The sequence below is a fragment of the Lindgomyces ingoldianus genome (assembly GCF_010093535.1).
Source record: "Lindgomyces ingoldianus strain ATCC 200398 unplaced genomic scaffold BDR25scaffold_7, whole genome shotgun sequence".
Classification (NCBI taxonomy): Eukaryota; Fungi; Ascomycota; class Dothideomycetes; order Pleosporales; family Lindgomycetaceae; genus Lindgomyces; species Lindgomyces ingoldianus.
In genome coordinates, this window is record NW_022985168.1 from 15,346 (window position 1) to 37,795 (window position 22,450).

The 22,450-nt window shown below is 30.3% G+C and overlaps 1 protein-coding gene across 1 annotated transcript; it reads right to left on the minus strand.

Moving 5' to 3' along the window:
• Nucleotides 1-1,224: 1,224 nt before the first annotated feature.
• BDR25DRAFT_311433 (NAD(P)-binding protein) lies at nucleotides 1,225-2,219 on the minus strand (the record flags this gene model as incomplete). The annotated part of the gene is made up of 4 exons (XM_033691239.1): nucleotides 1,225-1,269; nucleotides 1,323-1,678; nucleotides 1,729-1,789; nucleotides 1,845-2,219. 4 exons carry the CDS (start codon nucleotides 2,217-2,219, stop codon nucleotides 1,225-1,227), a joined length of 837 nt encoding a protein of 278 aa, XP_033550859.1.
• Between the last annotated feature and the right edge of the window lie 20,231 nt (nucleotides 2,220-22,450).

Genomic DNA, 22,450 nt, shown 5'->3' on the forward strand with positions numbered 1-22,450 from the left:
TTTAAAATTCTTATAAAAAGCTTTTTTATAGTTATACTTATAGTTATACTTTACTTTAAACTTTAGATAACACTTTATAAACATACTAAGCTAGTTTATACTAACATAGCCTAAATTATACTTAGCATGCAAAGAATTAGCTATATTAGCTATAGCTGCTAGCTATGAGAAAAATTATTATATATATATAGCTTAAGTATATGCTTAATAATTACTTACTTTTTATTATTACTTAGCTTTTATCAGTTAGCTATAAAATTAGCTTATAAAAGTTATTTAGTATGTTAGTTATTTATTATTTTTTAAAAGACTTTATATATAGCTATAGTATGTTACTTTAAAAGTGTTATGTTTTATTTAAAAGCCTAAAGTATAAGCTATATCTAATATTTTTTTAGCACATCTAAGTAGTGTTATTAGAAATGCATTAGTATAAAAAAAGTAGTTTAGTAGAGTCTTAGTAAAAGTAAGTAAATTAGGTGTATAAGCAACTTGCTTGTAAAGTATGTTATAAGTTTTTTATTTTAGAGTAATTAATTTAATGTTTTTTAAAATAAGTTAGTCATGCTAAGAGATTTTAGGTTACTTAATAGTAGACTACGTTAGTAACAATATTAATTAATCTAATTAGCATATATTAATATTAAAGACTACGCTAGAAGTAACAGCGTCATCCCTAGAGTATTCTTAACGTTGGAATTTTAATGAAACTGCCCCACTTAATTGCTTAGGCTTAGGCTTCATCTATGCGGCGTAGTTAATTTACCTGTGTTGCATACAAATTGTTAACAGCGTCTAACCACGAAGGAGAGGTTTCTGCAGGTGAGATCTAGACCTACGGACTTCGGAATCTTAAATGTTGGTAGTTAGCGGTTATGCAGCCTCCATGAAAGCCCTCTTAGTGCTAAGGTGCTTTGCCGCTATCGGTTTCACAGGTTGGCTCCACACATAGCATCTTCATCGCTAATTTTGCATGATCACATGCATTCTTATATGAAGAAGCAATTACTATAAGAAATCTTAAATTTTTTCATGTATTTTCTGATCAGTACTTCGGAATATAAGGCTCACAACAAGAGGAATCGCTTCAAGGAAAGTGGAGTGAAACTGCAAAAAGGCTACACTCTTATATGGAACAGTTGTGCATGCTGAATGGGTGTGGAATGGACGAAGGACCTCTAGGACTTGTTAAAACCCATTCACAACTTAGAAAATTCATTCCTCTTACCCCATCACGTCGAGTCCAGTTCCCTGGATGATCTGGGCATCCTGATTTAGTCAGCGGTTGTACTTGGCTAATGTTGTAACTGGCAGAGACTTACGAATGCCTCCTGTGGTACGGCAACAGTTGTGGTAGCATTCTTAACCATGTCTGCATTTGCGCCATACCAGAACTTCCCACTCGTGCGAGCGGCAATTTGGTCAGCCACGACGTTGGCGTACTCCAAAGTATCTACCCTAACCATACCGTCGTGCCCCTGCGCTCTACTAACGATGGTCTTTTCGATGGTCTTGTAGAGTGATGTCTCAGGGAGTTTAAGGTCATCAAAGTAGGTCTGACCGGCGGATTTCACCCCACCGGTCACAGCGCACAGAACGTCTACACCGAGTGGTTTGAGTTCTAGACGGAGAGTCTCTGCAACGATCTCTATGGATCTCTTCGATGCGGCGTAAGTTCCTTCAACAGTCAGCAATGTCGGTCGGCATAACATGTGTAGCATAACGGACCCATCCACGGTGTGTTCACATATCCGGAGATTGAAGTAATGAATGTAACCATTCCTTTCGCCTATGGGAGATTCAATTAGAGCTACCCTATAGAGTGATTGTCGGTGCCATCATACCTTGATCAGCAAAGGAGCAAAAGCTTGGGTAATCGCAAGTGGCGCAATGAAGTTGACTTCATAGAGCTTTCGAACTTCATCGAGGTCGTCATCGAGAACAGGCATGAAGTGGTTCCTCGCAGCATTATTGATGAGAACATCAAGCTTTCCGCTGGTTGCTTTGGTGACAGTCTCCAAAGCAGCCTGAACATCTGCCGCCTGAGTAGTGTCCAGCGTGATGGGGTGGACATTTGGTAGGCTTTGATGCCAAGTCATTTTTGCTGGGTTTCGAGCAGCGGCGAAAACGTGATAACCTCTTTCGTGTAGCACGGTACCTAGAGCGCTGCCGATTCCATTATCGCTGCAACCTGTGATGAGAACAGTTGGGGAAGGCATTATTGCGGGTGACAAAAGAAGGCAGGCTTCGAAGGCACTTGGAGTGCGAAAGGGGAGTTCACAAAGAATCGTCAGTAAACGGATCCGTCTGTAAGAATTGTGGGCTACATGCTTGCAATGTGAGATACCTACCCTTGTTTATATTAATTTGTTGCGCGGGTGTCCTCAACAATGATCATTGAAGATCTTACCGCAGATGATGCATGCAAGTTTAATAGAGGGGCTGCGGCAGCTTAATTTAGGACCTACGATTCACACCCGAAAAGTAACACTCCACCCGCCCCCTGCACCGCCACCCCCGCACTGCCACGCCCTAACCGCCCCAATCCAGAGGGGGGCCCCACCTCACCTTCTCACCAACCACCTCGCATTCTCTAATCTCTGCAACTATCTGTCTTGCTTTTATTAAATTTAACTTTTATAACATTGCATGCCTTTACTTCTAAGCCTCTTTATTTTTGCGCTTAAATTTTATAACGCTTTTTTACTTTTCTAGAAAGATTTGCTACCTTTTTTAGCTGCAGGCAATGTTGCGCTCCCTCTGCCTCTACCTCTCTTACTCTTGCAGCTACTTGCCTGCCTAGGAAGGCTACTACTTGCGCTAGAAGATTACTAGCAGTAAAGCGCTATCTATTCTTACAAGCCTATTATACATAATTCCTTACTACCTTTACTATTCTGTTGCCTAAGCTTAGAGAATGCAAGGTTTAGATATAAATGCTTAGGGGATAAAAGGCTTCTGCCTACCTTTACTTCCCCTTCTAAAAAAAAAGGGTGCTATAGAATAGCAGAAGCTTGTTTTTTTTAAGCTTTCTAGGCTTAGTTCTCTAAGCTTTTAGAGCTGTAAAAAAAGTAGCTATACTATTAGCCCTTACCTTTATATCTTTTTTTTTAAGCTTTACCTCTAGCTTTTTCTTTTTATAGCACTATAAATTCTAAGCCTTTTTCTATCTTTTAATGCAAGAATATTAGCTAACCTGCTTTTTTTTTTTAGTTGCATTCTTAGACTACTAGAGTCTGCTTAACCTTCTCTAGCTTTACACTTTTTTACTCTTCTTAGCTAGCTGTAGAACTTTATAAATTTTAGTGTCTTTACTCTATAATTTTAGAATTACTAAAAGAAGTAAGAAAATATTTTACTATAGCTTAAGCATAAGCATCCTAAGATTAATAAGGCTTAAGTAGTAAAAAAAAAAAATGTATATATAAATAAGTAAAGTAACTTACTACTAAAAGCAGTAAAAAAAACTATAAGTTTATAAACTTTTTTTATTATATTCCCTATAAATTCTAAGCTCTAGCTAACCTCTTCTTACAAATAATGCCCTTTAAGCTATAAGTACTATGTGTTACCTTTTCTTTTAAGCATTTAGGCTTTTCTTCTTAGATTTTTTAAAGTAATATACTACATAGCCTAGCTCTATACACTACCCTTACTATTTATTCTACTGCATACATTATATTCTCTAGCCTTTTTACTAGATTTTACTAACATAGACGTCTTTTAGCTTGTACTTCTTTATTAATTAAGCAAAAAAAAAGATACTTAAAAAAAGTGTTAAGCTTTTAGTATTACTATTCTACTATAGCACTATAAATTACATCTTCTTTTTACTACTATCTTATGTTTTATAGGCCCTTACTAGCTTTAAATAGGAAATTTTAGACTCTACTGCTACTTCTAATAGCATTAAAGTCTATAAGTGTGTGTTTTATAAGTGTAACTATGTTTTATGTTAGATTCCTTAAATTTTATAGGCTTTTTATAATTAAATATAGACATGTGCATAAGCCCCTTACTTTAAATACTTTAATAAAAAGTTAGGCCTTTATAATGTAAATTCTCTTCTTTTTATTAGATTTTTTAAGCCTGTACTAGGTTAATGCTATAAAGTGTAAGCCTTTATGCTAGGTAGATCCTGCTAGAGCTTTAAAGACGCACAGCTAGAATGCCTATTAGATGCTGCTAGCCTAGAGCTTAAGCATAGTAAATAAAATATTAAGAAGGTAAATCTAAATATCTCTAGCTTTATTTTTATGTTTTTTAAAAGTCTAAGGCTTATTTAACTATGTTATCTAAGTGTTTAACATGTGTAATAAAAAGTCTTCTACTCTTTTAGTTATTAGCAAAAAGCACATTAATAATAATAAAGTTTTTAATATAAATTTTTATTCTTTTTAAGCCTTAGACCTAATTTTGCTAACTTTTCTAAGCTTGCTTTTTTAAGGCCCTAGTAATAGCGTACAAGCTACACAGCAACAAGTTTAAGAATAGAGCAGGGGAAAAAAGTAAATAATAAAGGATAAAATAAAAGATATTTATTATAAATGCTAAGAGCTCTCTTTATAATATTTTTAAGCCTTTATGTTTATAAGTTACAGAAGAGTTAATAAGCGCATTTAATAAGCATTTATTATATTTTTATTAAAATTTATAATTTTTTTACTATAATTAAACTACACATTTAACTCTTTACTTTCCTCTCTCTTCTCTTTTTTATTTACTCTAAAAGTAGAAGAATTCTAGTGTTTTTTATAAAGTTTTAGTAGTTTTTTTAACTCTTTCTACTTTCTCTTACTAATATCCTCCTAGTTTACGCGAATAACATAGCCTAGATTTAGCGCTAGGCAGGAGTTAAAAGGAAGCAGCTTAGCTAGTAGAAATGTTAAAAAGAGACTATAAAAACATTAGACTTACTAAGCTTAAACTTACTTTACTTTTTTTTATTATAAAACACTTTTATTATACTTTTTTATCTTTTATAAATATTAAATATTTAAGCTTTAGAAGTTACAAAATAGTTTTAGAGAATTATAGTAAAAAAGCAGCCTACTACTTTTAGTTTAAAATAACTAAATAGCATCTTCTAAAACTATAATAAAAAAAGCTTATATTTACTAAAAAACTTTAGCCTAATATGCTTAACTTACTTACTACTTTTTTATAAGTTTTCTAGTTAATTTTAGCGTCCTACATAGATATATAAAAGAAACACCTAGAATTTGCAATAAAGTAGCTAAAAAACTTATAATAAAAAAGCCTTTTTTAATAGCCTATATTTTAAGCAAAGCAGCCTAATAATAATAATTAAATGCTAGGAAATTATAAGCAGTAGTATAACTTACATAGTATAGGCACCTACATAGCAGAATATCCTTACTCTCTATACTATTAGGGGCATTAGCACTGCTAGGGAGGCTTTATAGAATCTTAAGCAATTGTCTTATAATTCCTAGCATAGAAGACACTTACTGCGCCTAAGATCTTGCAGCTATAGCAGCGCAGCATAGCTGCACTACTCTACTAGAATTCTAATCTATATAATTACTAGTACTAATTAAATAACCTTAAAATGTTAGAAAGCTTAAGCCTTACCTAAGTTTCTCCTTAAGCATTTCTAGATTATAGGGCTTGTTAGTCTATCTTACCTTTTACACCTTACAGCGCCTTTTTACTTCTACCTTATTATAAGGCAACTTTAGATAACATAATAAGTTACTTTTTTTTTTTTATTTATTTCTAGCATTTACTCTATTTCTAGGTAGGCAGGCAGGCGTTAGTGTATATAAATAAAGGAGAAATTTAACAGCTTATATAAAGTAAAAAGGGGCTACTTAGGATCTATTATTACTAATACTTTAAGCGTAGAAGGTTAACTTTTTCTAGCGTTTTATGCTGCTAGCCTAGCATTACTAACCTGTTTAGTAGGCTAGCTAACTTGCTGCTGCTTTAAGCCCTAAGATAAAGAAGGTTAGCTTTTCCTAGCCTTATATACCTGTAGCCTAGTATTGCTGGCCTGTAGCCTAGCGTTACTAGGTGCACTAGTAGCTAGGCTAACCTGTAGTAGCTCTAAGCCCTAGAGCAAAGAAAATTAGCTTTCTTAAGCCTCTTAAGTTTATAGCCTAGTATTACTAGAAAAAGTAAGAGCCTTAGCAAATCTCTTTTTAGCACCCTAGTGCTGCATTGTTAGTGTTAATTTTTTTAATTTTTTAATGTTGCCTATTATAGTAAATAGGGAAATTAGAGGCTGTAATAAGCAACTAGAAAAATGCTATAAAAAAAAGTAAGAATGTTATAGTAAATAACTATAACAGGAGAGCAGGTTAGAGAGGAAATAAGTAAAAAGGCAGGTGTAAGTAGGCATATTATTATTTATACTAAAAAAACATGTTAAAATTAGCGTTCCTAACTAGGAAGTAGCTCTTACGCCTTTAGAGGCTATAGTTTACACAAGCGCAGTGCTATTTATATAAAACATGCAGCAATAAATGTTAGGAATTATAAGTTATACTATTACTAGTCTTAAAATTAATAATAGCTAGATAAGGTAGTTATAGGTCCTGCCACAGTGCAGGCATTCCTCCCTGCCTTAATAGTCTAGGTCTAGATAGTTTTCCTGCTTCCTTCTAACTTTGTTAAACACACTAATTATATAATAAATAATTATTATTAAATTAAATTTAAAACTTTAACCCTTATAATAACAAAGCTTTCTAATATTCTAGCCTCTATTATAAATAAAATACTATGCTTTACTCTATTAAAAAAAGTAACTACTATAGAGCTATATATTCTCTCTAATCTTATAGAGATTTTGTTAGAAGTTGTTAAAAAACATAGTACTATGCTTTTAAACTACATTAAAACTAAAGTTTTTTTAACATTATATTAAAAGCACCTTACTAACTTCCTTGTCTTGTCTAAGCTAAGTTTTAGTTAGTTAGACATAAAAAATAAGTAAAAAATATAACTTTTTATAATTCCTAAGACTTTAAGCTATTTATATAAAAGAGCTAGCACATTAAGCTATAGCTTCTTTTTAGTAAAATATAAGAAGAAGGGTTTAACCTCTGCAAAAATAGTAAGTTAGCAGTAATTTATTAGAGTTTATAACTACTTACTACCTATTTAGTAAGTTTTATAGAAGTTAAGTAAAAGTTTAAGTTTACCTTTTTCTTTAGCATAAATGTAGAAATTTTTAACTTTAATGTTTAAAACCTTGTTAAGTTAGAGCAGGCACATAAACGTAATAGCGTACATAAGGCTTATTATTAGACGCTGCCGCCAGCCAGCCTAAGTTCTGCCGTGCAGAGTATTAGAGTTCTGCTGTATACTAGGAAACCTAGGGAAATTAGCGTTAAATTAGAGAAGTTCTTCTAATTTGCGTGTAGTTATTGCCTAAACACTTTTCTAAGTCTTGCTATCCTACACCTACATAAAAATGCAATGCTTAGCATATAAATCTTTATACATAATAATGTTTTTTTCTTACCTTCTAGCGCTTTAGACTTCTTATGTAGCGCTTAATAAAGTTGCTATTGCATAGGTTTCCTACCTACTTTTTATTACTATAGTCTGTAAATACTAAGCTTTTACAGCCTAGTTTACACACATAGTAGTATAAAGCTACAGCCTACATAGTTAAGGCAGAGGAGAACAAGTTTAAAGGTTAACTAGCTTCTAAGTTGTTAGATATTTTAAAGACTTTACTTAAAGTTATTACTTTTACTTTTTTTTTATAGTAAAACTTAATCTAGGAGCATATAATCTCTAGAGTAACTGCATAAAGGCAGTTAGTGTTCTAGTATTAAAGTAGCATGTGTTTCTTAACATAAGCTTTGTATTTCTTAATTTAACTAGAAAGTCTTGTTAGCTTTAGTAAAATGCTAAAAACTGCTTAAAACTTACAAGCTGTAGTTCTTATATATTAACATTATAATAAAACTCTTAGCATCTTTATGTATATAAGTAAATAGTAAATTAAACCTAGCTTACTATTTATAATAGTTTATAAACTAAAGCTTATAAAGCTTACTAATTACTAAGTCCTAGTTATTTATTTTCTTATTAATGTTAACACTTACTTTATTAAATTTTAGATAACTACTCTTATTAGCTTTTTATTAAACATTACTAAAAAAGTTGCATTTAGGCAGTATAACTAACATTTTTGTTAGGATTTTTAATAAAATAGTGCTGTAGCTAGCAGTAAAAGAAGAAAGTGCAAAAAGCGCTAGCGCCTACTAAACTATAAAAGAAGAAAGATTTAAATTCTACAAAAGCTGCGTCTACTAAGCAGTAAAGCAGTAAAAATATAAAATTACAAAAGATTAGACACATAAGCTTACTAAACACAACAACTAATTAAAGCGCATGCAGGCAGCACATGTTGTATAATAAGAAAAACAAGGACCTACTTACTTATTACATATTATAAGCTAAGGCGCACTAAACGTTAGTCTTTTCTAGATTAGCATTTAGTAAACCCCTTTCTACCTAGTCTTATATTTTCTTAATGCTACATAATAAGCTACTGCAAATGCTACTAGGAATAGCTTGTGTTTTATAACATTTATTGCAACAACCTGCAGAAAACGCTGTAGATCTAAGAGAAAATGTTAAATTTACTAAGCCCTTATAACTACTAGTGTTATAAAAGTGCTAATACTTTCTTCTTTTATAATACTTTTTTTTATATTTACTAAAAAATATACACTAAAGTAGCTACCTTAACTTATCTCTAACTCTATGTAAGCAACACGTAAAAGAATAGCACTGTAATGTTGTAAAGCACCTCTACCACCATAAAAACACAGAAAGAACATAAAGAGTACTTCTAAAGAAGTTAGGAATACCTAGGTAGCATTTAATGTCTAAGCACTCTATACTGCAGCCTGCAACTTTTTAGCCTATAGTTAATTAACACATAAGCAAATTACTTTTTATAAAAAATTATACATTTATTATAAGAATTTATAAAAAGTAGGGCTTTATTTACTAACAACTATAGTAAGACGCTAGAACAGCATTATAATTCTACTACTTTTAATAGCTAAAGAAGTAAATATAATAAACCTACTAGCTATTTACTTTTAATACACTAAAATCTTAAAGCTATACACATACAAGTTTATAGACAACATTATTGCAGAAAAATATTATGTGCGTAAGCTATTACCTAGGCAAAGTATTATACATTATAATAATTACACCTTCTATAATGTAAATACCTATCTACTTATTACTTTATTATAACTATGCAAACAACCTTTTTACATTACGCTAAAACACATCCTAGACTTGTTTACACACACACTAAATAAGCCTACTAGCTTTGTATTTTATAAGAATGCACTAATCTCTACTAACATACAGCCTCTAACCCTAGACACACTGTCCTGTTGTTTGCCTGTATACAGGCTAACCTGCTAAGTTGTTGTTAGAAGCAAGCTAATATTATATAAAGCTAAAGATATTAAGCCTCTAACTTAAAAAAAAGTGTATAAAAATAATATTAAAAGGCTATTACATAACTAAGAATATAAAAGCTGTAACTTTATAAATTACTAAGAAAAGCCTATCTCTATTTATGTATAGTAATAGATCTTCTATAGATCACACCTAGACTTTTAGTAGACATACTTAAAGAACTATAGCAAGCAAAAGGTACACTTTTCTTAGTATATATAACAGTTCTCCCTTGCTAACTGTTTCCTATAGCTAGTAATTAGCATGTACTAATTGTATTTTAATGCAGACGCCTTCTAGGCTAACTTCTTACGCTAGAGAGCTTGTAGAAAACAAGGTTAGCAAACTAGTGTATAGAAACAGCTTCTATAGAAGGACATAGTTAAGAGAGCATAGTAAAAGCAAGTAGCTATTAATAAAAAGGTAGTAGTAAAGGCAAGATCTATGTATTTTATTAATTTTAATAAAAAGTTTTTACATAGGCAAAGATTTTACACTAAGGTATATTTATTACTTTAGAAAATTATAGTAAAGTATTACAGTCTCTAAAGTTATATAATGCTATAAGATAATAATAAAAATAGCTAGTTAAGTAAAAAGTAAAGTATTAGTAAAACTAAGACTTTTATAGTTAAAACACATATAACACAACACTTTTTTATAAATATACCTATGCAGAGCCCCTTTGCCTCTATAACTCTACTAAGGTCTCTATGTATTGCAAGTCCTGTAGCTATAGAATAGCTAGCCCTTAGTGCTTTTTATGTTATTAAGCCTAGTACCCCTAACAAATCTAGCTTAGAAGCTTAGTGTAATGCGTACATTATAATATTCCCTAATAAACAGTTCCTACATGTAGTAAATATTAGTAAATAAGACAAATATACGCGCATATTCTACTGTTATAAAGATAAAGAGTAGCCTATTACACCCTAGTAGTTAAAAACACTGCGCAAAGCAATACTTATAAGATACAAGAAGAATTACCTGCTTAATAAAAATAGAGTGTAGGAAGTAAATAAACAGTTTTTATAAAGTAGGCGCTAATTATGCTTAGTAGAACTAATGTATTTACTTTGCTTAAATTCTAAAGGTAATTTTTATATTAAATTTTAACAGCAATCCTAAAAAACAAAAGCAGTACAACATAATGTAGTAATAGAAAGTTGTAAAATTACAGAAATTAAGTGTAGAGGTTGTTATACACTAGTTTTTATTACATTTTTAATTTATTATGCTCTTAATAATAGTGCTTAAGGCTGTTGCAGAGGTATAGTAAGTGTAGCCTTAGTATCTTCTAGCTTTTCTAATGTTCCTACATAATTTTATAAAGTAAGAGGCTATTATACTTAACAAAACTAATATCTTTACTTTAGTTAAATTTTTAAGGTAATTTTTATATTAAATCTTTACTACTAGTTTTAATAAAAAATTAGTACAGCATAACGCAGTAGTAGAAAGTTATAAAACTACTAAAATTACATGTAAATGTTATAATAATTAAGTTCCTATTGTATTTTCTATTTATTATGCTCTTAACTAGAGTGCTTAAGGCTGTTGTAGCAGTATAGTAAGTGTAGCCTTAGTATTTCTAAGCTTCTTTAAAGTTCTTAGGCAGCTTTTTCTACAACTACATAGAAAAACAACAACACAGAATAATAAGATTATATTATAAATGCTAACCTTTCCTTTTAATTATACCCTCTAAAAGTAAGATTTTATAAGCTTATAAGTTTTTTTTCTACTTATAGTATATTTTTTTAATAATTGTTTAATAATTTATTAAAAATTTTAAAAGAATACATAAAAGTTTAAACTTTAGTAAGTGTAAAGTGTTACTTTTTTAGCATTTAAGTATTTGCTAGGTTTTTTAAGCAAAGATTATATATACTAAGAAAATTTTCTAAATAGCTTAAGTAAAAGTCTAATAACTAAAAGCGTGCACTAGCGCTGCACTATTAGCAATTAGAAAACGCAGCAGCTAAAAGAGTAGGCAAATAAAGCCCTAGATATTATAAGCCTTACATTTCTTACCTTAGAAAGACTAATAACTAAAGTAGAAAAGAAGCAGCTTAAAGGTAAATAAGTAAGAAAGTAAAGCTGTGTATATTATAAGTTTTACCTACTAAAAAGAACTTAAACTAACCCTAAACACTGCTATAGTTTAGCTGCCTAAAGGGCTAGAATAACACCCTTAGATATTCTAAAGTTTAGGCCTTTACCCTCTAAAAATTACGCTATTAAAGGGAGTTATAGTAGTAGTTTCTAAAAAGGCTAGAAATTCTAAAAGGCCTATATACATTCTAGTTTTAAACAATGTTGTAGTAGGAAAATATTATGTGCGTAGTATATTATACCTTATAATAATTCTATTTATAGTAACATAAATATCTATATACGTCTTGCTGTATCTTAACCTAGTAAACAACCTTGTTTATACTAAAATATATGCTAGACTTATTAAGATATAACGTACTTCATGGGCGAGTCGCTCACACACCTGAGTCGCTCACTTTTGCCAAGACCCCACCCTAACAAACTCTATTATAGCCTATAACAACCTGCTCTAGCACTATATAGTACAGTACAGCCTAGAATATTATTTAGATACTACTTCTGCTTCTTGCTTACATGTTTGCGCGTTATGCCTAGTCTAATTGCACTGTCTGCAGCGCCTTTAGGATAGCTTACCTACTTTAGCTTGCACCCGCTTCTTCGCCTTCTTCCTGTTACTGCGCGCTCTAAACTCCTTTAGAGCTGTTAAGCGCAGGCCTTTTTAAATTATTAAGGTCTCTTCTGCCTTAATCTGCTTTCTTTTATGCAATTTATGTTATGTAGTAGCCTTATTAGCTACTTAAAGCTTAGTAATTTCCTATTACGCTAACACTAGCTTATGCGTAATTATTACTGCCCCCTTTAAGACCTTCTTAAACGCCTTAACTATAAAAGTTAGTAAACTATTTATATGCTTCTAAATTTTTATCTTTATAAGCATTAATTACAACCTAAGTTCTAAGGTATTACTTAAGGTTTACAACTGCTAGGGCTTGTTATATATAGGTAGTAGTAGTAATAGAGTGCGCAACTTTACATTAAGGCCTATTATAACCTATTATAGGTTAAAAGGAACTAATCTAGCGCTTTAAAACCCTTCTTAGATATTACTAAAAGTAATTACAGCATTATAAGCTGCTTTAAAGCATAGCAGAAACTTTATTTTTATAATATAAGTAATTTAGTTATGTATAAGGTTTTTAGCTTAGCGCTTATACACCTTTTTTAAAGAAGTAAAACAACCTACATTAAGTAGCTATAAAAGGTGTAATAAGTAAAAAAGCATGCAAATAGTAATAATCTTATTATTTTTATAGTATTACTAGAAATAAAGCAAGTTGTAGCTCTTATAGCTGTTAATAACTAGCAGACAGTAGCTACTAACAGTACGCTTCTTTATATGCGCGTTAAAGTGCTTTAACTAGTCTAGACTAAGCTAATTAGTAGTCTAGCTGCACTTAGAGATTATAATAACTTAATCTTAAAGTAGATTTTCCTTCTTATACTAGTTTAAAAGGTAGTTGCTACCCTAGAAAATAATAAAAAGCAGAATAGCCTACTTTTTAGCATTAATGCCCTAGATAGCTGTTGTCTACTTCTAGTTGCCTAGCTAGACTGCTTTTAGCTGTTCTTATTTCTCTAAACTTATAACAACTGCTCTAGTAGATATCTAGCCTATTATAAACCTTATTTTGTTAAAGTTATACATGTTATTATTCTAGATGCTATACTTAGCTTTAATATTCTCTATAAGGTTAAACTAGCCTTAAATTACTATAAAATTTTTATAAAAAGCTTTTTTATAGTTATACTTACACTTAAACTTTACTTTAAGCTCTAGGTAATGCTTAATAAATATATTAAGCTAGTTTATACTAACATAGCCTATATTATGCTTAGCGCGCAAAGAATTAGCTATATTAGCCACAGCTACTAGCTAGGGGGGAAATCCTTGCGCATCTAGCTTAAGTATGTGCTAAATAATTACCTGCTCTTTGTTATTATCTAGCTTTTATAAGTTAGCTGTATAATTAGCTTAAAAAGGTTGTCTAGCGTGTTAGTTACTTATTGTCTTTTAAGGGACCCTATAGATAGCTGTAGCGCGTTAGTTAAAAAGTGTTGCATTTTATTTAAAAGCCTAGAGTGTAAGCTGCATCTAACATTCCTTTAACATGTTTAAGTAGTGTTATTAGGAATGCATTAGTGTAGAAAAGGTAGTGTAGTAGGGTCTTAGCAAAAGTAAGCAACTCAGGTGTGTGAGCGACTCGCCTATGAAGTATGTTATAGTAAATTATCTTATTAGTCTTATATTTTACAAAAACACTCTATTTTATACTAATATACTGCCTCTAACTCTAGACACTCTATTATGTTATGTGCCTATACACAGTAAAATATTGTATATTACAAGCTTCTATTTATTCTCTCTTGCAAAAAGCTGTCTTTATTATAGTTATATACATTTTAAGTTTAGTAAACTAACGTACTTCATAGGCGAGTCGCTCACACACCCAAGTTGCTTACTTTTGCCAAGACCCCACCCTAACAAACTCTATTATAGCCTATAACAACCTGCTCTAGCACTATATAGTATAGTACAGCCTAGAATATTATTTAGATACTACTTCTGCTTCTTGCTTACACGTTCGCGCGTTATGCCTAGTCTAATTGCACTATCTGCAGCGCCTTTAAGATAGCTTACCTACTTTAGCTTACACCTGCTTCTTTGCCTTCTTCCTGTTACTGCGCGCTCTAAACTCTTTTAGAGCTGTTAAGCGTAGGCCTTTCTAAATTATTAAAGTCTTTTCTGCCTTAATCTACTTTTTTTTATGTAATTTATGTTGTGTAGTAGCTTTATTAGCTACTTAAAGCTTAGTAATTTTCTATTACACTAACACTAGCTTATGCGTAATTATTACTACCTTTTTTAAGACTTTCTTAAACACCTTAACTATAAAAGTTAGTAAACTATTTATATACTTCTAAATTTTTATCTTTATAAGTATTAATTATAACCTAAGTTCTAAGGTATTACTTAGGGTTTACAACTACTAGGGCTTGTTATATATAGGTAGTAGTAGTAATAGAGTGCGCAACTTTACATTAAGGCCTATTATAACTTATTATAGGTTAAAAGGAACTAATCTAGCGCCTTAAAACTCTTCTTAAATATTACTAAAAGTAATTATAGCATTATAGGCTACTTTAAAGTATAGTAGGAACTTTATTTTTATAATATAAGTAATTTAGTTATGTATAAGGTTTTTAGCTTAGCGCTTATACACTTTTTTTAAAGGAGTAAAATAACCTACATTAAGTAGCTATAAAAGGTGTAATAAGTAAAAAAGCATATAAATAGTAATAATCTTATTATTTTTATAGTATTACTAAAAATAAAGTAAGTTATAGCTTTTATAGCTATTAATAACTAGCAAATAGTAGCTGCTAACAGTACACTTTTTTATATGCATGTTAAAGTGCTTTAACTAGTCTAGACTAAGCTAATTAGTAGTCTAGCTGCGCTTAGAGATTATAATAACTTAATTTTAAAGTAGATTTTTTTTATACTAGTTTAAAAGGTAGTTGCTACTCTAAAAAATAATAAAAAGTAGAATAGCTTACTTTTTAGCATTAATGCCCTAGATAGCTGTTATCTACTCTTAGTTGCCTAGCTAGACTGCTTTTAGCTATCCTTATCTCTTTAAACCTGTAACAACTACTCTAGTAGATATTTAGCCTATTATAACCCTTATCTTGTTAAAGTTATATGTGTTATTATTTTAAATGCTATACTTAGCTTTAATATTCTCTATAAGGTTAAACTAGCCTTAAATTACTATAAAATTCTTATAAAAAGCTTTTTTATAGTTATACTTACACTTAAACTTTTTTTTAAGCTCTAGGTAACACTTAATAAACATATTAGGCTAGTTTATGCTAATATAGCCTATATTATGCTTAGTGTGTAAAGAATTAGCTATATTAGCTATAGCTGCTAGCTAGGGGGGAAATCCTTGCGCATCTAGCTTAAGTATGTGCTAAATAATTACTTACTTTTTGTTATTATCTAGCTTTTATAAGTTAGCTGTATAATTAGCTTAGAAAAGTTGTCTAGCGCGTTAGTTACTTATTATCTTTTAAAAGACTCTGTAGATAGCTGCAGCGTGTTAGTTAGAAAGTGTTACGTTTTATTTAAAAGCCTAGAGTGTAAGCTGCATTTAACATTCCTTTAACACATTTAAGTAGTGTTGTTAGAAATGCATTAGTGTAGGAAAAGTAGTGTAGTAGGGTCTTAGCAAAAGTAAGCAACTTAGGTGTGTAAGCGACTTGCCTATGAAGTACGTTATATCTTTTAAATATATTAAGATAAAGTTAGTATATTACTATAATAACTACTAGTAGTAGCTTTATACTTATTTATTAAGTAGATATAAGTAGTATAGTACTATACTAGCTTTCTTTATTTAATTATAGTAAAACTAAGTAAATACTAAAAGCATTAGTAGATAATTTAATCTTCTACTTATATCTACTAAATAAAAAAATAAAGCTACTACTAATAGTTATTATAGTACTATACTAGCTTTTCTTAATTTTATTATAGTAAAACTAAGTAAATACTAAAAGTATTAGTAGTTTATTTAAATCTACTATATATATTTACTAGATAAAGTATAAATCTACTATTAATATAAGTATATATTTTTTTAAGTTAAAATAGTAGATATATTAGTAGATTATTTAGTTTAAAATAAAGATACTTATAAAGTTTAATATATTTACAAAAACAAATAGAGAGCTAGAAACTAGCTCTATTCCTATCTAAGTTCCTATCTAGTGGGTATAGAGCGCTAAAAATGCAGTAGCTTACCTAAAAATACACAGAAATGCTTATAAAAAATAAGGCTATGCGCTATAATACTTATAAAACCTAAGACCTAACAAGCTAATAGATCTAAGCTAAAACTATAATTAGCCTTTTACTAACCTATAAAAAAAGCTTTTTACTTATAAAACACTACACTTTAAAGCATCTAAAGTAAACTTTTACTTACTACTATTAATATTCTTTTTGCTTTTTTTTTTGCGCAAAGCTAACAGCTTCTTTGTAGTAAAGCTTAAAAAAAGTTAACATAATTAAGTTTAAAGCTTAGAAAAAAAGAAAATTAATACTAAAAACTTTATTATTATTAATACACACTATGCTAATAGCCTTTAATATAAAAAACTTCTTTTTATGCAAGTTAATTATCTAGATAACATAAATAAATTAGCCTTAGACCCTTAAAAAACATAAAAAAGAAGTTAAAAAAATTAGAATTTACCTTTTTAATATTCTACTTGCTATGCTCTATTTTCTAGTAAATTAACATTTAATAGGCATTCTAACTAAAAGCCTTTAAAACAAGAGTGCGCTGTAAATAAAGCTTAGTTATCTACTACTTAGCACACTACAGCATTAAGTTAGTAAAGGCTTAGAAAACTTAACAACAAAAAGAAAACTTACATAGTAAAGGCTAAGCTTAACATAGTAGTATTCTAGGCAAGCAGCCTATACGCATGTCAGCATTCTATTATAGAGAGCCTGTAAAATCTAAGGAATCTAACGTACAGCAAAATCGCAACTACAGGGGGCGCATTTGTGTACTTCTGTACTGTCTAGAGCATCTTTAGCGCTTAGCATTTTCTATATAAAGTTAGCAAAAGCTTATAAAATATAAGACAGTAAAAAAAAAAAAAACATAACTTATAGTTTTATAACTTTTATATATATAGCATTATGCTATAAGCTGTTTATTACCTTTTTTTTAACACTTTTTACTAATTTAATTACTAAAAAACTATAAGCTATAAAACATCTATATTAGCAAAATTTAGTAAAAAAGTTAGAAAAAATAATATATATAGTAAAATAAATAAAAAAGGTAGTGTATAAAGCTAGTTAATATAGTATATTACTTTAAAAAATCTAAGAATAAGAGTTAAAATATTTAAAAAAAAATAACTTATAAAACTTATAGCTTATATAGTATAGTTTATAAAAAAAGGTTAGCTAGAGCTTAAAATTTATAAAAAATATAATAAAAAGAGTTTATAAACTTATAGTTCTTTTTACTAGCTTTTTTTAGCAGCTTACTTTACTTATTTTTATATGCATTTTTTTTTCTAGTTACTTAGCTCTTAGTAATCTTAAAATGCTTACGCTTTAGCTAGACTAAGACTTACACTACCTTAAAGGTCTTTAAATAGTGCTTATAAAGTAAATGTGTAGGATTATTAGAAATATTAAGGTTTTAAGTAAAAAAAGTTTAAAAAAAAGTAGCTTAAGTAGTTTATTAATGTCTTTAAAAAAAAAAAGTAGGTTAGCTAATATTCTTATATTAAAAGATAAAAAAAGTCTTAGAATTTATAATGCTGCAAAAAGGAAAATCTAGAGGTAAAGCTTAAAAAGAAGAATGTAGAGAAAATAGCTAACAGCATAGCTGCCTTTTTTATAGCCCTAGAAGCTTAGAGAATTAAGCTTAAAAAGCTTAAAAAAGACAAGCTTTTACTATTTTATAGCACTCTTCTTTTACTATAGTAAAAGTAAAAGTGTGTAAAAGCCTTTTACTTTTTAAATATTTATATTTAAACTTTATGTTCTTTAAGCTCTAGCAACAGAATAGCAGAGGTAGTAAGGAATTATGTATAATAGAGTTACAGGGACAGACAGAGCTCTACTGCTAGCAATCTTCTAGCGCTTCTGGCGGGAGTCCTAGGCGGGAGAGGTGCTGCAAGAGCGAGAGCGGAGGCAGGGGAGGAAGCGCGCTATTACCTGCTGCTAAAAAAGTTAGTAAAAAACTACAAAAAAGTTAAAAAAAAGCAGTAGAAATTAAGCATAAAAATAAAAAAGCTTAGAAATTAAAGCATTAAGTAATATATACTGTAGTAGAGAAGGCAGCGCGCAAAGTGTTAAAAGAGAGAGAGAGAGTAGAGGTTTAGTAGGTAGAGCTAGTTAGCCTTAGAGATATTCTAGCGCAAGCGGAGAAAAGAAAATCTAAGCACTAGGCCTAATTAGGAAAGGTACCGCGGCTGGACTCTTACTCTACCACTGGAACCCTTTTTTAGTTTTTCTCTGGAGTAAAGCAACCGGACGCAGGCTGTAAGCGCGGACTACGGCCGTCATGCGGCCAAGAGGTTAATTAAGCCCTAGAGAAAATGATTCCTTGGCAAAACACGTTTATTGTTTACCGTGCAATGGATAAGAAAAACTGCTCCCGAGAATTTCTATCTCTCTTACCCGCAAACTAGTGTTTTTGCTTGGAAATGGCTTTATTGTTGAGATATCAGGGGGTGCCTTTTGACGGAGCTTGCTGTCCGAGTGACACTTTTGTGGAGACTCGCATACTGTGCCGCGGAAGTCGTGTTGACGACAATATGTCTTCTATCTTTTCGGCGACACAGTAGACTATTCATATTGCGGCACAGCAAAATGCAATCTAACAACTGTATCAGAGAAGCCGAGGCTAGGTACCCTCCACTGCACTACAACGTGCTGTTTCAAAAGCACCGGGAGATGGAGAGGGAATACTGCCATTTGAGCAAGAAGTGAACCCAGAGCGTGGTCTATGCAACGCCAGATTTCAACTTCCTCCCCCACCTTGAAGCACCCACCCTCGCCGCAGTTGTACATGCTTGCCTTATCGGACTTCGGTAGTTACATTATTGCTGCGTTCAGATGTTGCATCATGCTCAAATTGAACATACTCGCCGTTGTGACCACATCAAAAATTATGCTCAGTCCATATTCTCAAACATCCTCACTCATACTGATTCAATACAGTTTCTTGAAGTCATGTCAGACCCGCTTGCAAATATGACCCCTCAACAGCTGGCTCAAATGCCGGCTGGGAATCCACCACCTGGAATAATGCCCAACCTTGAGAACCCTAAGTCTGAGGGCTACGTTCTTATCGCCGTGGGCGGAGTTGCGATGGCAGTCATGTTTCTTTTTCTAGGAATGAGGCTATTTGTCAAGTTGAAAGTACAACGGAAATCCACCCTTGATGACTGTCAGCGCTTCCTTTCCCAATTGCCCTTCTGTTACAACCAGCGTGCCCAATAGGCCGTACTACTGACAGTACTGAGTACGGTGTACGGTTGATTTAGACCGTACAAACGTACAGCGATCTTCTGTCAGTGCGTATAATAGCTGTTGCCCTAAGTACTGTCTGTAGTACAGTATATAGTTAGCATTTTAGAATAGCTTGTAAGGCTTAATTTAGTGTTTTAAAGAGCCCTTACTAGAGAAGCTGCTATAAAGGGCTAATTAGTAGAAAATCTTATGTGTAACACTAATTTAGCTGCTTAGAGAAGACTTTACTTACTTATTTAAATAGTATAGCTTATTAAAATTAAAATAATGCCTATTACTAACTACTTTTTATTACAGAATTACTTATCTACGCGCCTTATAGCCTTATAGGCCTTATTAAGTTAATCTAGTATTACTATTATATACTCTATAAAGTCTTAAAAGCTTAAAAAATTAAAGGCAATTTATAACACTTTTACTAGCCTATTTTATAAGGCTACACTACTTACTAGTAATAAGTAATTAAAAAAGTACTTAAAAAAGTGTAATTATAATGCTAGCACTAAGTTTAAAATTAACTAGGGTAATATATAGCTATTAGATTTAAAAGAGGCTTTACTAGCTATGTAATTAGGTTACTAAGAAAAAAATAAAAAGAAAATAAAAAGTAACTATAAAGTTTTAAAAGTGTAGCTTTATAAAGTAGATTTAATGCTATATAAAAAGTAAAGTAAGGTTATACACCTCTAGCTCTACTATTAGTGCTATACATAATATTATAAAGGCGCTGCAAAAGTAGTTAATAGTTATAACTATATAGTAAAGCATTTATAAAAAAAGTATAAAGTTAATGTTAATAAAAAGCTCTTACTTAATAGCCTTTAAGCTTCTTAGCACTTATAAAAGGTAGCTAAAGTAAAAGTAGTAAGCTTGTTGCGTAGGCTATTTTATACACCTTAGCAGAAAGGCCCTCTGCGCAGTGCCCTAGTAGATTAGGTTATAGTGTAAGATTAATTATTTAAAAACACTATTTTTATAAAAACTTAAAGCTTTATTAGCTAGAATTATATAGATCTTCTTACTACTTTTTTATAATTATACACTACACTTTTTACTAATATTTAGGATGCATTTATGCAGTAGAAGTAAAAAATTTTAATAGTACTAAATTTAGCATTATTAAAAATTACATTAAGTGTAGATATATAAAGTAGTAGAAATTATCTTTTATTTCTTATAGTAGTAGCTTATTTTATTAGTAAGTGTGCATAGGCTACTATTACTACTTTTCTATAACACTAACTTTACTAGATGCTTTATATAAATAACAAGATCTTTTTATTAGATTTAAAAACTTTTATAGTAACTATACTAAAAGTGCACAAGCTTTTAAAGTAGCTACTACTATTATTAAATATAATATTACATTAAAATTTAGTTACTTTATTAGAGATAATATGTTAAATAACAATAATAAGCTTATTTAAGGCCTTAATAATTACCTAAATCTGCTGTATAAGCTTAACAGGCAGCACTAAATCTGCTGCGCTAGCCACACTATCTAGGTAGTTATAAAGGCTATTATATATAGTAAAGGTGTTACTAAATTTAAGTAGAAGCTTACTAGAGCTACTTCTTATAATTAATTTAAGCTATATAGAAAGCGTAGTGTTGTTAGGTGTTTTTATAACCTTATAAATAGCGTTCTAGCTTTATATAAGCGCATAAGGCTTTTTAACACTATATAAAGAGACTTAGCTAAAAAGGACTTTATTTAGAAGTTTAGTACACTTAATCTTATATGTAATAGTAGAGTACACTAGCACTTAGTATATTTTATGCTTCTATGCTGCTTTAAGCTTAAAGAGGTAATTAGCTGCTTCTAAAAGTAATAAAAAGGCTTTTTTAATGCTAAAAATAAGGCTTACTATGCTAGATTTAACACCTTATTAGATCTTATAACTAAGGATAATTAAAATAAAATTAAGCGCTTTATAAGCTTTTTAAAAAAGTTTTATTAAATAATAAAAAAACTTAAAAGTAATAGCTTATTTAGCTTACTTTAGTAAATAATTATAAAGCTATAGTGCTTTTAAATCTACTTTAATTAAATAAGTAACACTTTTACTAATAAGCTTAGCTTTTTTTACTTTAAAAGTGCTATCTAGTTTAGCTATTAAAAGCTTACAACTTACTAGAGTAAGCTAATCTTTAAGCCTCTAGCCTTATATTACATAGTAGTAACTATACTTTATTTTTAGCTATAATTACTGTAGTTTTAAACTTACTAGCGCTATTATAAGGCCTAGATTAATAAAGTAACTTAGTTAATAAAAATAATCTTTATATAGTACATAAATGCTAAAGATAAGAATAAAAATAAAAATAAAAATAAAGCTAAAGCTTTATCTTTAAAGTGTTATAAACTACTTAGTAGTAACTATTATAACATTAATTATAAAAACTACTTTACTATTAACTTTTTCCTTATAATAAATAAGCACTTATATAAGTGTAAGAGGCTATTAAATAAGCTATAATTTTACTATAATGCTATACACTTTAATCTTTATAAGAATTACTTATTACTATATAAAGATCTTTTATAGTAGTAGCTTACTAGAGGTAAATTAAGCTATTTTATTTTTTATAAGATTACTTTTAATTTTCTTACTATCTTAGCTATAAGCTGTAAGTGCAAGAGGTGTTTTAGTGCTGCTAGCTATACTATAACTAATAATTATAATAACTTATTAGGTGCAATAATTAAGGCTATATAGCTGCAGAAGCACTAGATTAAACACTAAATAGTAAGGAGCAAGCTTCTAGCTCTAGCTGCTTACATTACTAGAG